A 16,242-nucleotide genomic window follows, 5' to 3' on the forward strand; every position below is an offset into this window, starting at 1 on the left:
ATGTGTAAAAACAATTTTACATTTCTGTCCGGGGGTTGGGGGTGGGGGGAAGGAAAGAGGACGAAATAATCTATATATATATATATCGTCGGAACAGAAACGCAACCGTGTAAGAGTCCGATAGGGTGCAATAACGAACGCGCGACGCGTATCGGCGCGCGTCGCTTTAGTGTTTTTTAGTACCTCTTTATAATCTTCTTGTTTTTTTATTCCTCGCTCTTTCGCGCGTTTCTCCCCACGTCGATACGTCATCGTTCATCACGATCGACAAACACAGTTTCAGCATGCCGATCGACCATCGTTCTGGCCATCAGCGATCGCCGACGAGGAGCGTCGCCGTCGTCCTCGCGTGTTTGCGCCAGCCGAAGCCCCGTTTCTTTTTTTTTTAACGATACGCAACTTATCCCCTAGGGGTGTATTGTATTGTAACAAATATTGCCTCGAATATAAACTTTGTTTTCTTATGTAAATTATATCTCATTTGTGTTACAGGTCTCTCTCTCTCCCTTTCTCTCCCACTCTATTTCTCTCTCACTTTCTCTCACGGGCAATGGACAAAACGGCGGCAATATATATTCTCACGCATTTCAAAAGACGCGCGCGCGTCTCGGCCCTTTTTATTATCTTACGTTACGTATGGCCGAGTCACACACACACAAAAGAGTCTATTTTATATTTTACTTTTTAGTTTAGTAGAGTAGAGTCGTTTGGTTCGCATCGCAAAATTTGTTCGGAGATCTAAAACCATTCTTATAAAAACGCCCCTCGGCCCGACAAAATATTACCGGGGGGCACTAATATATTGTGTGTCGCCGACTTCATTGTTTTTTATTATGCGTGTGTGTGTGTGTGTGTGTGTGTGTGTGTGTGGGCGTGTGTGTTTGTTTCTTTTTTTCTTCTTTGCTTCGATATATAAAATTCTCAATTCTCAATTCGCAATCCGCGATCTGATCAAAGGTGTACGAGTGCCGCAGCGCTCGTCGAGCGTGCGTGCGTGCGTGCGTGCGTGCGTACGTGCGTGCATGCGTGCGTACGGGCACCACGACACGTTTCGTCGTCTCTCGTCGCAATCTGAACACTACAGCTTGGGCGGGGGCGGGGGATACCTTCGTTCATGTATTCGATTTGGAGAAGCGGAAGTGTGAGCGGGGGGAACAGTGTGGAAACGATTTAATTCTCTTAATTGATAGCAGTCTAGACGACTTTATTGTTAACGTTTAAGGCCCGCGAGAAGCCTCGTGCGACGAAGATCGAGCAACAATCTCGAAACATTCTTTGCTCACTTTTATCTGAATAATCCGGATCAAGGATCTTATTGATTCTGTCCCTCCGTAAGTAAACACTTGCAATTTTGTTAAAATAAGTAAAATACATAAAACAAATTTTATTCTCTTCTCTGTATAAATATATTTCGATATAAATATATTGGAATTTTTTGTATCAGAGTTTTAATTTATAGTTATACAGATTCGATCGTGACATGAATAAAAAAATCTCTGTATAAAGATATTTCGATACAAATATATCTGAATTTTTTATCAGAGTTTTAATTTATATTTATACAGATACGATCGTGACCTCAATAAAAAGATTTTCGAGTTCTTTAACGACCGTTTGTTAAGAAACAAATTCAACAATCGCAGAGCTGCACGTCCAAAATTTAAAATTGCTTCATGTCAATTGTCGTAAGACACTTTTTAATTAAAATTTAATTAAAATCGAAAACGTTTCTAAGTAAATTCCGCTGAAAAGTATTCAATAAATGTATAATAGCCATCCCATGTATAATAGCTGTATATAAAAGTATAAAGTGTCGTTTATAAGAACAGTGCAAATTATTCGGACAAATATTAAAACGAGCACTGTCGTAGACAGCATTGTAACAGTAAAGAAAGACGCACAAAATACAAGATAAATGATAAAACACGAAAGAAAAGGAACATCGCGCGAAGCTTATCGCGGGTTGATGATAGAGCGGAGCGGAGCGGAGTGCCGGTGGCACTCGAAGCGGCGCTGCATCTTTCCGCAGATGATTTAGTTCTCGGAGCACGATTGATTCAGATCATCCTCTGAACACTCTCCTCCTAACATTGTATCCCGTGTTTTTGTTTTTTAATTAAGTGGTCGCTGAGAAATCTCCGGTTTCATTTATTGGATCCCATAGAGTATGGTCGTCGAGAAGCCGCGTGGCTCGACTTCGGAATAAGTGTATCATCGTGACAAAAGAGTACACGCGTCCCACCCAGTTAGTCGTGTGAGTCGACCGTAAAACGCGAGCGAGCGAGCGAGAGAGCGTCCCGTGATCGTCGCGATCGTCGTGAGATCGTCGCGATCGGGACGCCATATACACGTCCGGGCTTTGCGCGGAAGCAGCGCCCACCCGTCTGCTTCGCGAGCAACCAGCAAGAAGGATTTTGCACCTTGAATTTCTTCTTCTGTCGTGGAAGAGTTTCCGTCGCCGCTCCACTTCCGAGGAAATTTCGCCGTTCGCAGACGGATCCTCTTCCTGAGACACTGGACTTCCTGGATCCGTGTCGTCCTCGAGCCGTTCCACCAACGTTGACGAATACCATACCTACTTCGAGTTGTCCATCTGCCGATAGTACCCTTCCGTTTCTGAGAAAGCTCTGACACTTCCCAACCGCTCCTTCTCTGATAGATTGCTCTGCCGAGAAGTGTCTTCAAACTTCGTCGTTCCCCTCCCGAGACTTCGATTTTCCGTGAACTGGGTTCCCACCCAGCACTTCGGACCATTCCGTCTCCTTCGATCTGTCCCTTAACTAATGGAGTGTTATCCTCTCCACTGTCCTAAGAGGCTCCTCTATCCTCCGCAGATCGTTTTTTTCGTCGGCAACTCGATCCTTTTTGATCCATGTCTCCCCACGGGATGTACGGTCCCGCTTTCCCGGGATGGCTCTCACTCTTCCAGGGCGAAAATCCTTCATCGTTCGCGTCTCGTACATCCTCCCCGACGTTCGAGAATCGCGCACGTCTGGTCTCTCGCGAGGCGCACCGATTTACTTCCAGGCCCTTGATATGTATGCGCGACGGAGGCCGCTCTTGGTCTCCGTGCTATTTACAGGAGTCTCCGGCCGGTTATCCAGGAGGATCGTGAAGGATCCCAGCGACGTCGTCGTTCTCGTTGCGTTTATCCCCAGCGAGTCTCCCCGAGACTCTGACTCCACCTCTCCACAATTATCCTTGGCGGGACATGCCGACACCAGTCTGCACCATCATGCTCCATGGAGTGTTCTCCGGACGACGTTCGACAACTACAAGAAAACTCGTAGGGCGACGCGTAGTACGCGCGACTCCACCGGATATTGGTGGACTTTCGCGGGGAATCGCGAAGCCATTAGTTCGATCGGAAACGCACACTATCGCGACGCGCGTTCTCCGTCGCGGTAACGCGTCCTGATCGCCTCTTCTTCTCCTCGCGGGGTCCGTCGGCCGATCTCGTTGGCGCGCGTGCGTCCCTCTCACTCGCCCGGCGGACAGACAGGCCCGTCGCCTATCAGTAGGGCCAGAAAGTGGGCAACGGTGGCGGGGGCGGTGGCGGCACAGTCGGATAGAGGGTTGGAGTGGCTATCAGGAGGCAGGTCGGTGGCGGGAGGGGCGGCGGTACGGGCGGCGGTGGCGGTAGGACCGGGGACAGTGTTATCGCTGTGGCTGCGGGGTGCAGGGCCGTGCCCGCTGTCGCGGGGGCACATAATGGATGCAGGGCGAGTGAGGGGCGCTGGCGCTGGCGCTGACGCTGCTGGCCCTGGACCTCGCCGTTCTATTCCGAGTCCTGCTGCATTTTAACGTGGCCATTACCGGCGGAATTGCTTGACGCGCTACCGCTGCTAGGTGGGAAGCTCGTGGGTATGGTGCGCGACGACGAGAAGCAGAGCTTCATGATGTAGGGGAACTTGCCGTCTGAAACAGAGACAGGCGCGGCGCGAGGACCGCGTTGTAATGCCCCGCTGCCAATCTCGCTGGGGCAAAGGGTTGGCACGAGAGCCGCCCTGATTCGCGGCACCTCTTGGGGGTCTCGCAGCTTGTACGATTATTCGATTTATCGCAGAATTGGGAAAATCATGCGCGAGTGTAACTTGAAATCACGATGTAAACCGAAATGCATGTAGGCGAGACCGGGGCATTACATCTACCTGGACACAGCAATAAAGATTCAATTCGTTCGTAACGTTTCCAAGCGAGATATAGTCTGACAAGAATAATAATTTATCATTCTCCGAATTTTATTCGATACGTCATACGATTATCCATCCCGCAATCCCGGAAGAGACGTTTAAATCGGACTTGGATTCTGCGACTTGGAGGGAGAATCGTAAAGCGGAATAAAGAGAGTGAAATCCGAATCGCGAACGGACGAATGATAAAGTCCGGTGCGCCGGTCAATCGCGGAATATCATATCCCCGTAAAATCCGATCACGATCGTCCGCGGATCTTCAAGCAAGTGAGAGACGAGATTGCCCGAGAGAAATTCGAATTTTATTGACTACTTACTGCTGTTTTCGAGTGCAGTGTGATTACACTCCATGATAGCGGCCACCGCGATACCGACGCTGCTGAATTCGATCAGGCCGGACGACGATCGTTCAGACTTGAGCGGAAACAGCTTGACCGTCGTCGGTGCCTCGATGCCACGTTCCACGAACACCCGGTTTACCGTCTCTTCAGTCAGATCTGGCGGGGTATTGAAGAAGTGCACTATCTTCGATGGTGGCTGTATCCTATTCTTGTTGGCCATTGCGGGGTTCAAGAATCTGCAACGAGAACGAGCGCCGGACTTGTGAATTTCCGATCTCATCCGAGTTAAGTAGGTCGTAAATTACTGAAGCGCAATTTTCATTTAGAATGTACAGAAGCTGCTTCGTTAATTTTTTAGTTAGTTGTACATTTTAATAAGTTATTTTAGAAAGCGCTGTCATAAATATCAAGATAGATAAAGAATAAAAAGATAATTCTATAAGCTAACATTTCAGGTATACATCCCGAGTTAGTAAAATTTAAATAAAACGAAAACTATATCAAAGAGGGGTGATACATCAATCATGCACGGTCCATTTATTAACCCGGGAAAAGTGGAAAAAACGCATTTGATATTGTCGCCCAACATGTCGCCCAATGAGTGGTGAACTGAATAAAAATATCGGCGAATATAAATTTCCAGATTTGAAAACTAAAAGCGAAGCAGCTCCATCATTCGGAAACGTAAAGTAACGATATTGGAGGAAATATGAAAGGATATCGTTGCTTTTTATTTTCTCGTCTCTTTGCGGATGCGATTTGATGAAGCCTCGGGGGGAATATATTTTCCCGCGGCAGGAAATTGTTCCCTTTCGCGTCTCGTGCGAGATATCGGCATCTCATTCTCAACAAAAATGTCAGCTTACATCGCAGTCCCTCAATTACGCGAACGTAAGCGGATTTCCGCCCAAAGGAGGGAACGCCGAGACGCTTCTGGCGCGCAGTTTGTCTTTCGCGAGCTTTGGGGAACTTCTCGTGATTAACTTTTCGCAATCAGAACTCGCTCGCTCGCTCGCAAGGCGGAGCCGTTCCCCGCGGGCGATTAAGTTTTTCGTCGAAGCAACACGCTCGTTTCTCGCTGAGCGAGAGAGGGTGCGGGTGCGCTCTTTTCCGCCCCGTATAAAAACACGTATCACGTAGCGGCGTATTTCTTCGCTTTGTTGAATTATTCGTTTCATTAAATTATTCCGTTTGCCGTGATACGTGCGCCTGAGCGAAATTTAAATTGGCTCTTTCCGCCAACTGCGTTGAACGAACGAACGACGAACCCGGACCTTCAACAATAAGTTGAATAGGGCGAAAATTCATAGCAGCTAACAAAGGGAAACTTTCGAACACACTTGCGAACTTTTAATTAAAATAAATAACTCGCCGATCGAATTCGCTGCACGGTGCTTGCTCTGTCGAACAATTACATCGACCTTAGACAATCGATACGAGAACAAGTGGAAGGTAGTGTTTCTTCGCGAAATTTATGACCGTCGATTAATTCAGCTTCGAGCTGCAAATACATCACGAGGTGAAATTCTTTTTTCTTGAAAAGGAGAGAGGACGTGCTGATTTCTACGCGCGCAGAAAAAGCGGACAGCTCGGCGATTTGTAGGCAGGTCCGGGACCGGAAGAGCTGGAACTTAATCGCGGAACCGGAGATCATCAGACACGCCCTTTTGAGTAACTAAGGGACGACCGCACGAAATCGCGCTGTGGTGTCGTTAGCTCCTATTCAGCCCTCGGATTTGATTCTTCCGCTCGAGCGCGCCGCGCGCGTGACCCGAGCGGACGCGCAACTCGAACTGGGAGGGCATCCTCCGAGTTACATGAAGCGGAGAAATTTAAATCGTGTCGTCATTTAATTAGAGTCCCAGGTTTAATCTCGCGGAGTGCCGGTGGCAATCTGCCGGGATCGCATCGAACACGCCCCGCGTGCGCGTTATGCTGCCTCCTCCTAGAATCCGCATGAAAGATAATGATGAGGATAGGTCGACGCGAAAGGATCGGCGTTATCGAAGCCCGCACTTTCGAAGATCGACGACTCGAGAGCGAAGGGTAGGTACGTCGATTTATTACAAGTCCATCGATGTGTATCTAGTAGAAATCTAATGTTACAAGAGAATGAGAAAAGCGTTCCAATAAATTTTGTTACATTCGCTCGTTACTGCATATGCAACTATTGAAAAAAAATCTTTATCAGTCCAAGAGCTGTGTATTAGACAAAATTTATGAGCAATTTATTATTATATATAATATAATATTAATAAATTAATATTAAGAGCTGTCTATTAGATAAAATTTATGAGCAATTTATTTGGAAGAAGGTTTTATTCAAATTAATATTAATATTAATATTATTATATATAATATAATATTAATAAATTAATATTAAGAGTTGTCTATTAGATAAAATTTATGAGCAATCTATTTGAAAGAAAGTTTTATTCAAAAGAGTACTATGCATAATATTATACTAAACGTTGTCATGGAACGTGTCGACGAAATTTTTATCAATTACCAACATTGAGACGTCACTTCCGGTCCCGTCGAGATCTACACTCAACACGAAACCGTAATAAACTGCTTCAGGCGGGACAAGTTTGTCACGCGCGACTTCGCGGATAAAACGCGCGATTAAATGGCGGGGAAAGAACTGTCGTCGGGGAGGTCTGGAAGGTGCACCTACGTCGGGAATTTATACATAGCTATATACAATATATACGTACCATCGGATACATAGCGCGAGAGAGAATACCACGACGTTCAAATGGAAGAAAGATCAAGCGGAGACAAATGATCCCCTTGCAAAGGGAAGAGGAAGCTGAGGGAAAAATGACGGAAGGATAAAACGCGCTCTCACCCCGGACTCACCTGTTATTCTTGCTTCCTGTGAAGTCTTTGAAGCTCGCTGTCTTATCGGGTAGAATGTAAGGATTGGTGACGTCCGAGAGGAAGGCTTGCTTCGAGAAACCGAGCTGCAGTCTGCCGTCCATTCCGATCGTGACGTTGTTCAGGTTCTGTAAACATCGTTCCACAGCTATGCTGTCGCCCATCTGGATCATGGCGCATCCTTCCTTCGTCTTCAAGAACTTGACCTGAGGCGGAAACAGAGAAAGAGAGGACCTGAGATTCCATCTCGTTCGAAAGCGCAGAAAGCTTTCGCGCGATGCTTGGGCACGGGAGATGTAAACCGTAGCTTTTCCTCTTGGAATAACACGCGATCGATCTGCCGCTTCCGGCAAGATTAATTTACGTCAAGCAGTATTGACTGTGAACCACTTTAGCGCGCAAAATTGAAAGGAGCTTAAAGGGACATTTATATCCGCCGGAGAATTCCATACACCGACTTTCGCATAAGTTCGGTCAGTGTTTTCCTTATTCTTCGCTATTTCATCGAAAAGCTGCACATCTAATAGACTTTAATGGACAGATCGTACGCGTGATCCGTACATCTAACAACGCTAGAAGAAAATTCGAGTCTCGGTGAACACAAAACAGCAAAAACAGGAAGCACAGAGATCCTTGGTTGAGCCTCGTTAAACATACACAAAAACTCCGGACTGGACAAATATATACCCGGATAATTGCCGTTAAAAGCGGACGCGTGACACAGAAGACACCGAGCGGCCAGCACGATTGTTGGCGAAAGCCATACGACGTCACGGGGACGATCAAGTCATGAGTGAGCCTTTTGTCCGGTCGAGCAGCAGCGCGCTGCATTTAACAGTCCAAACACTCTAACGCGCACAAATGGACGTCGCACAAAGGTACTGGGTGGCAAGGATTACCATTACCCACCTTCGTCACGTTGCCGTACAGGCAGAACAGGTTGAAGAGCTTATCGGTATTGACTTTGTCCGGCTGCAGCCCGTACACCATCATCACCGAGCCCTGCGTACTGGAGGGTGGTGTTTGACCCAGGGTAGGCACGTAGCCCGGCCGTGGCGGCGTGGGATGTAACGGCTCGCGGCCGCTGAAATCACTCTTGATGCCGTAACGCTCGACGTAGGGCTCCGCGTACGTCGCTGGTCCGTTGAAGTTCTCCTCATAACGATCGTGACCGGCGCCGGGCGGGAAAGTGACCTGTGGCGTGGAGCCTGGAACGATACGAGCATCAACATCAGCATCAACGTGCGGGATACATGTTGGCTGTTGCACTTCCGTTCCCGCAATGAAACCTGCGTTGGAAAAGCATTACATTGCTTTGAAATACAGTGCTGCGGTGATGATCTAAAATTCTAAAATTATGCACTGAGAAAAAATGTAATTGATCCAACGAAATGTTTTGTCACGGGGTGCCAACAAAATATATACTTATTTCAACAAGTTATATATTGAATCAAATATATAATTGTTGGATTATAATTCTCATGTGCGTAATCCAAGAACTATATATTTGTTTCAATATATAACTTGTCGAAATAAGTATATATTTTGTTGGCACCCCGTGACAAGACATTTCGTTGGATCAATTACATTTTTTTCTCAGTGTGCTACAGGTTCGGTTGATATTTAGATATTTCGAATCTAGAAGAGACAATTCTTATACGTGCAAATGCTTTTATATAAATACTTTTACAAATAGTTTTATAAATACTTTTTTTTTAAGACATTCTTCAATTAGACTCTCTTTCCTCCTCGAGTGCACTTAAAAATATTCTCAAGTGTTTAAAATCTCCACGAAAAGACTATGAAAAATACAAAGCGCAATAGATTGAAATACAAAAATATGAAAAGTAGGAGAGATGTACAATAGTATCGAAGCGGACAATTGAACGTTTCAGACGACGTAATTCGAGCCGGCGGCTCTATTGGAATGGTAATGCGACGCTTTGTCGGCTCTGTGTGTCAGTGTGCATGTGTGTTATATGCATATCCGAGTATTAAATGTTGCGACAAATGATATCGATTAGAATGTCGGGGGTTATTGCGGTGGGTCTCTCTCTCTTGCTCGCTCTCGCTCGCTCGGTGGTGGTGAGTTACGATAATGTTTTCAACTATCGGCTTACAACGAGGCACATGGGCGGCTTCGATTGCAGTCACCCTGTATTATGTTCGGTTCATCGATTTCCCGTCAAAATCGGAACAGAATTGCGGTCGCGGTGACTTACGACGATAGTTCTAGATGGAACTACACCGCGAATTATTTTCGCGAAGTCAATATTAGACGCTCAGCAGTTTAGACATGGTGACTGCCTGCAGCTGACTGTAACAGTTCGAATGCACGTTGATGCAGCGTTGTAACAGCGTCACGTGTCGCTTACGTGAGAATCCTGATTCTGCATTATTAAATTCAATTTCCGAGATATTTGATATGATTCCCCTTGTAAAATTACGCAATACGATTTTTAAAATATAGAACCAATTGAATCGCGAAAGCGAGAGATTGTTTCCATAAAATCCGCAAATATTGATTTCTAAATTTCGATTCCGATACGACAGAATTTTCCGGCTAAAACCATTTAGAAAAATTTTCAAAAAGCATTTAAGCGCTTTTTAAAGGCATTATTCTTTCACTGCAAACGTGTCGATTTTAGAAGAACGATATTTTTATTTTTTCATCGTTTTACTCATAATTAAAGCTTTCAGAATTTACATTACACACGTCGCCACGTCAAGTGTGCCATTTAATTAAGTATGCTCTTAATATTCTACCGGCAAAATATCGTACATTCGCATAAGTTCGCTCTCTTATTAAATATTAAATTTAAGCGTCACTGATAAAATATGCAACAAACTGCGAACGTGCCTGCACCCCTTCGAAAACCATGCGTTGCCGACAAAATCCTCCAATTCCAAGGAACACGAATTAGGAAGCTTTCCTCGCGCAGAAATCTCACGCGAGCCAGGACTTCCGCAAGCGCGTAGGCTCCGCGAATATTTTTCAGATGAGACGATTTTTCTCGTGAGTAAATTCGCATGCGTGAGCGAACATTCCTGACATGCTTTTTCCCGCGGGAAATATTGTCCAGAACATCGTCGCCTCGCGTTTCGTCAATCCACCGTTTAATCCGCCCCAGTTTTTACCCCAGTTTTTAGCGAGGGCGTTCGCAGGTTTCTCATGAACACGCGGGAAACCTGCGCTCACCCTCGCTCGCTAGATCGGAGGAACGACCATCTATTTTCCGAACCGGTGAGCTTAATTCAACCATTAGGTTCTTGCCGGGCGAGAAGAGAGACTGAGAGACTGAGAGACAGACGGACAGACGGAAAACGGACGGATGGAGAAACTCACCGTACGGCTGAGGTGCGGCGCCGTATCTCGGTTCGGCCAGAAGGGGTGCCGGCCTTCCATTTCCTGTCGCGTCGTTTTTGTGTGTGGTCGAACCTGCAACAGAACGACAGTTCGTCGATGAGACGATAATCACCCTCGACGGACGGACGGACGGACGGACGGACGCGTCACGTCGCGACGTGGAGACAAACGACGCGTCGCACCAAAGCGTCGCCATTTATCCCGGCGTTCCTGGACGAGTCCGGACAAATTTCCGTCGCCCGGGGGGTGGCATGGGAACAGAGAGAAGCGCAAAGAGAATGCAGAAGGAAACGTGGAATTTAATCGTAGTAGTTTACATTAACATTCGACATTCGTGCTCGATTCGGCGTACAATGCCGCTCGCCGCTCGGAGGTTGTTCCGCTTGAAATCAAATAAAATCTAGGTAATTATATAGAGATGGACCATCTCCCGATTTCAATAATTTTTTAATATGTCCTCACCCTGAGTGACATCGTGAAGGTTTTAGTCGGTGCTCGTTGTTTATTAAAACGTTATTAACAAAAGAAGTTTAATGGTTTTGCACGAACTATGAGCTGATCCGTATCTCTATAAAATTACCAAAATCTAGAGTACCAGAAAATCTGGATAATTTTGCCCGAGGTGTAGTGATAACATATTATATAAACTTATAGATTCCAAGTTCGTAATATACTAATACAAATTTACATCTCCTTGTTTTCGCTTATACACCTATTGTTGTATCCCTCAACATCGATTTTCTTAACAAATACAAAGCGCTACACAAAGCAAACTCCGCTCGGGCCCGTTATTAGCTCGGAGATCACGCGCCTTCGCAGGATTATAATCTCGCAGATTACGCCGGCATGAGACGATGTAATAGATCCTGATCTGGTTCCCGGAGGTAATCGATCAGGCGCGGCAATCGCGACGGTTTTCCGACGTAAAACGCAGTGACGGAAACACGCTGCGGCGTAATTCATATTCGGTCCCCGTTGTACCGTCGGCGTCGGTCTATATTAAGCCGCGTTACATCTGCATACGTATAGACAGACGCGGATGTTTCCTCGAGATGAGCGAACCTTCGGCGTTGGCGTCATAGTGCGTCGCACGTGTACGGCGCGCCGATATCGAGGGGTTGTTTCTACAGCAACCCGTATCGCCACCCTCTCGTCACCCGCCCACCCTTCGGTCCGCCAGTCGAGTCGAATATTCGATATTGCCGTGTCTCATCTCGACGCGGTCGCAGACGATGAGGGTGATGCCGCTCATCTTCGTTTGGAATAGAACGCTCGCTATCGGCGGCGCCGCATCAACCCCTTGATTGGCCCTCGCCGCGGAGGAGGCAATCGCCTTAAACCTACTTGATCCCTCCGGATCTCGGATCCGATATCAAGTCCATTGTGGACGCGCAGAGCCTTGCTAGATTAATTGCTAATTGAGATCGGTACGCTAACGCATAACCGCGCGAATTCTCGATCGCCAGGTCTGCGGTTCAAAGAGCAAAGGTACACGCTACCTCCTCCGGAGTCGAAATAAATAGAGTTCATCTAGATAGGAAATAATTTATCTATCTTTGTACCATTGCGAGGCTTGCGAGGCCGTCAGCCGTGCGCTAATGCGTACTGTCGAGCGACTGTCATTATCGAAGGTGTGTTTTGACAGTTTCTATATGCTAGCTGTCCATCAGAAAGTCGGACTTACCCGTCAAATGGACGTAAATATTCCGGATTAAGGTCGATAAAGATCGACACAGTCATACACGCGATATCCAGTTAGTCGAAATTGTTTCCTGAATTTAATTGGAATTGATCGAATAAAAAATAAAATATAATAATTTCGAAAGAAAATTAAGAACAGTATACCAAGAATATGCGCGTATTGTTCTTTTTTCTCTCTTCAAGCTAAAAATCTATGATATTTCTTTTTAGATTTCCTCTAATATTTTCGACGTTCTGAGATAAAAGCGGCGACGCGATAGCGTACCAATTTCTTTCTCGATCCGGTGCCGGTACATTTTCGATAATCGCTCGAGACGATGTGCAAACCATCGCGTCAAGAGAACCGATTACTTTGCCGTAATAGCGCGGCAGCTGCGACGCGTGCTTTTCAATAAACGCGGAACGGAAACGGCGAAACGACCATGTTGCCTCTCCTCACGATTCCGGCTCGAGAAACAGTGCACCTGGGCCGCGAGAGTACTCGTCGAGAGAGTGCCTCGTGAGTCCATGAAACTCGATATTGGCACTTGCGGGAGTCGTACAGGTCCGCGGAAATTGCGATTTCGGGGATACGGCGAGGTCGTCCCCGAGTTTCCGTCGACGACATTGCTCCGCCGTCTGTTTGTCTTGGTCCTTCGGGCTCCTCAGGACAGCGAACACGATTAACGAATTTGGCGTCCACGACGCGAACGCGAAAATACCCTTATCGACGACTCCCAGAATTGGAGCAGCCCGGACGGTCATTTATGATTCTCCAGTAGAGATTTATCCGGATAGAACGCGTCTTTCTTTCACCCGCCGGAAAAGAGACATTTTCGCCGTCGCGAAATTTCTCTCTTTCTCTCTTCTACGCGCAAGTGTCGGACCCGCACGATGGACGTTCGGTCGTAAATTAAATTAATAACGTCGGAGACGCTGGGCATGTCAGGTCGCATCAGGGGAGCGCGGTCCCGAGAATTTCAATCTCCAAAACAATTTCGCCACGCGTAAATTCCCCGTGCTCGCCATTCTCCATTATCCTCGCGATCGAGATAGGATATTGTCCGCATTCGCTCGTCCGTGTCAATCGTTAATGCTAAATAATTCACCGATCGCTCGCTCGCTCGCTCGCCCGCTTAAATTATGACGAAAGTAAAAGAGCGAAGGGAAACGTCAGTCTATCCGGTCGACTGCAGCCGCTAAAAATATACGATGACGAAACCGATCTTGGAACGTCCGATTTTAATGCACGTATCAAATATACGTATCCTTCGCGCGTGTGTGCAGGATCTCTCTCTCTCTCTCTCTCTCTCTCTCTCTCGTGAAATCTCAAGATCGAACGACCACCGGTGATCTATCACAGCTTTTGAATTAATAACGCCACTGCGGATGTGCTCGGTGTTGGATTGAACCAGCATGGTCCGGTCCAGCGCATGTGCGCACGGGGGATTCTGATCTCCAAAACAATTTCATCCCCCGCGTTGAGCGCTACATCGTAAAGGCGAACTTCGTGTAACGGCCGGTCGCCGACCGGGATCTTCGTCATATGATTATTATTAAGGCGGATATTGGAACGCGCGGGTCATCGCGTTCGCCAAATTGCAATTTTATGCCCGATAAGACGCATGATAGGAAAATTACGCGCCTTCGCGAGGGATTATCGCAGAGCGTCCCTTTTTTTCGCCTTCCTTGTTCCCTTCTCCCAACAACTCCTCCCTCGCGTCTCCACACGGGAGTACGGCGGAAGCGGATGACGACGAACAGGGATTCACGCGCGCGCGCGCGCGGTATCGACCTTCGGTGTCGCCACGCAGACTGCCACCGCGCACCCCATAAAATATACGGGGTGCGCGCGAACTATATGCCGTATATAGCAGATGTGATTCGCCTGTGCATCACGTTTAATGTTGAAGAAATATTGAACGTAATACAGGATATGAAATACCTGACCTACTGCGATTTATTTTTATACATGGCTCGAGAAAGGAAAGGGGATGAAAAAGCGAATAAAAAGTAAAATAAAATCAAGTTAAACATATGATGCAAATCGTTTCTCTCAATGCCGAGCTTTTTTTCTGGATTAATCATACGTGACAAGACATTCGATGGCGCCAAAAGGAAAATTTGAAATCAGAATTTCGCTGAGAAGGAATCGATTTGAAATTCGTGCACGAACTCCGACCAGAAAATTCATGGGGAAGCTCGGGACCACCCAGTACGTAGGCGAGCTATGTAAACGCCGTCAACGGCGACGCAGGTGGTATATCGGAGGACGTAACCGGAAGAAACGGCGTACAGATTATTTGAACGAGCACGGGATTACTCGACGATGAACAAACGCTCCCGTGAGGCGGTATATACGTCAGGGGAGGATTCGGAATTAAAGCTCAGTGCCTATATAAAATTGCTGCAACAGCACGCGACTGATCTGCACACCATCGAACGTTATTTTCACCGGGAAAATGTTGGAAACGATCGAGGTTTCGCATTTCGCCGAGATTTACCTTCCTATGAAAAGAAGAGAGAGACGGAAAGGAGGGAAACACGACGAAATTAGAGACTTTCGTAAGTATGGGCAGCGCGGAACGACCGCTCCTTAAATTAGGTACGCCGTAACAGGAGCCGCGACCGTAAAACGTAACAGCTCCGTAACGGCTCTCGCCTGCTGTTACGCGAATTATCAATTTTCAGCTTAATAACGCGGAAGAGAAATAGCGAGGCAGAGGGACGGCCGACTCCGGGAAAGCTTTCAAAGTTCTATTAAGCGGTCCGATTGCACTGAAAGGTAACAGCGAGCTTACTTGGGCAATAAATACACTCGGCACGTGCATGTCAAGCTGCTATCAAATTAGCAGCATGAAGAACAATTTCATAAAAGTAGCTTCCAGCAATGAGCACACTTTTCTTTCTTGCAGTCGACAATTTGAAGAGAACGAAAAGAAAAATTGTTGCAAGATGCATCGTCAAATACGCTGAGCCTGTCCTCTTCAGTCTTTCTTATAAACTTATTTTATGTATATCGAAACGAGATGAATGCAAATAATAATTTACAATGCTCAAAGACTGCGATATGATGTAGTATCGCACGTTGATTAATTACGAAATTAAATAATTAACAGAAAATGCTTCCATTATTTCTGCAGTCTTGATACCAGCGAAAGAGACAATCATCTTGCTAAAAGTTTAATTTAACACTTTGATAATGCCGCGGAAGTAACATGCAGTATTTAGCAAGATTACAATCTTCTTAACAATAATCTGCCCAAACAATTATTGCGAGATCGAGTTTCTCTTTCCAAATATTTGAGGGTCTTATCCCGGACGTCTGCAGTGCAACAGGTACAGTTGAGGACAACTCCAAGTGTTACAATGGTCGTTGCAAGAAATAAAAAGAGGAAGCATAGGATTCTCCTGGAGATCGATACCTTCTCTAAAACCAGATCAGATAATGGAACTCTCAGCCCGCTGCACTTCGAGGGTGATTTAGCGATTTTCTCCGAGGCGATGCGCACGCAAATCGACCTACGTTGATTAGAAACTGCGAATGCGTTAATAATTGCACTAATTGCTCCGACTGCATTCCCATCCCGGACCATTTACCGATACCGTGCTTGATGCGAAAATCGATTCGCAGTTCTCGCTCGCACACGTGCATTCTATGTTTGTTATTATTATTATATCATTAGGCGCGAATGCAAATGCCTAATGTCGCCCGAGCATGTTCTTGCATGAGATAAACCCGTTAATCATTCGATAATCGAAGCGTTCTTAATCCCGAAAC

At 46.4% G+C, this 16,242-nt stretch overlaps 1 protein-coding gene across 2 annotated transcripts in view; it reads right to left on the reverse strand.

Moving 5' to 3' along the window:
• Window positions 1-198: 198 nt before the first annotated feature.
• LOC105284420 (heterogeneous nuclear ribonucleoprotein L) overlaps window positions 199-16,242 on the reverse strand; it is a 156,094-nt gene continuing 140,050 nt past the window's right edge. The window contains exons 7-11 of one of the 2 annotated variants that reach the window (XM_026968423.1): window positions 10,761-10,853; window positions 8,324-8,622; window positions 7,397-7,620; window positions 4,511-4,770; window positions 199-3,918 (exon numbers count right to left, since the gene is read on the reverse strand). In XM_026968423.1, coding sequence (XP_026824224.1) covers window positions 3,779-3,918; window positions 4,511-4,770; window positions 7,397-7,620; window positions 8,324-8,622; window positions 10,761-10,853 — 1,016 coding nt within the window. In that variant the 3' untranslated portion in view covers window positions 199-3,778. Of the gene's footprint in view, window positions 3,919-4,510; window positions 4,771-7,396; window positions 7,621-8,323; window positions 8,704-10,760; window positions 10,854-16,242 lie in introns of both variants that reach the window. The other variant, XM_026968422.1, reaches the window with a different exon arrangement.

The sequence above is a fragment of the Ooceraea biroi genome, chromosome 3 (assembly GCF_003672135.1).
Source record: "Ooceraea biroi isolate clonal line C1 chromosome 3, Obir_v5.4, whole genome shotgun sequence".
Lineage (NCBI taxonomy): Eukaryota > Metazoa > Arthropoda > Insecta > Hymenoptera > Formicidae > Ooceraea > Ooceraea biroi.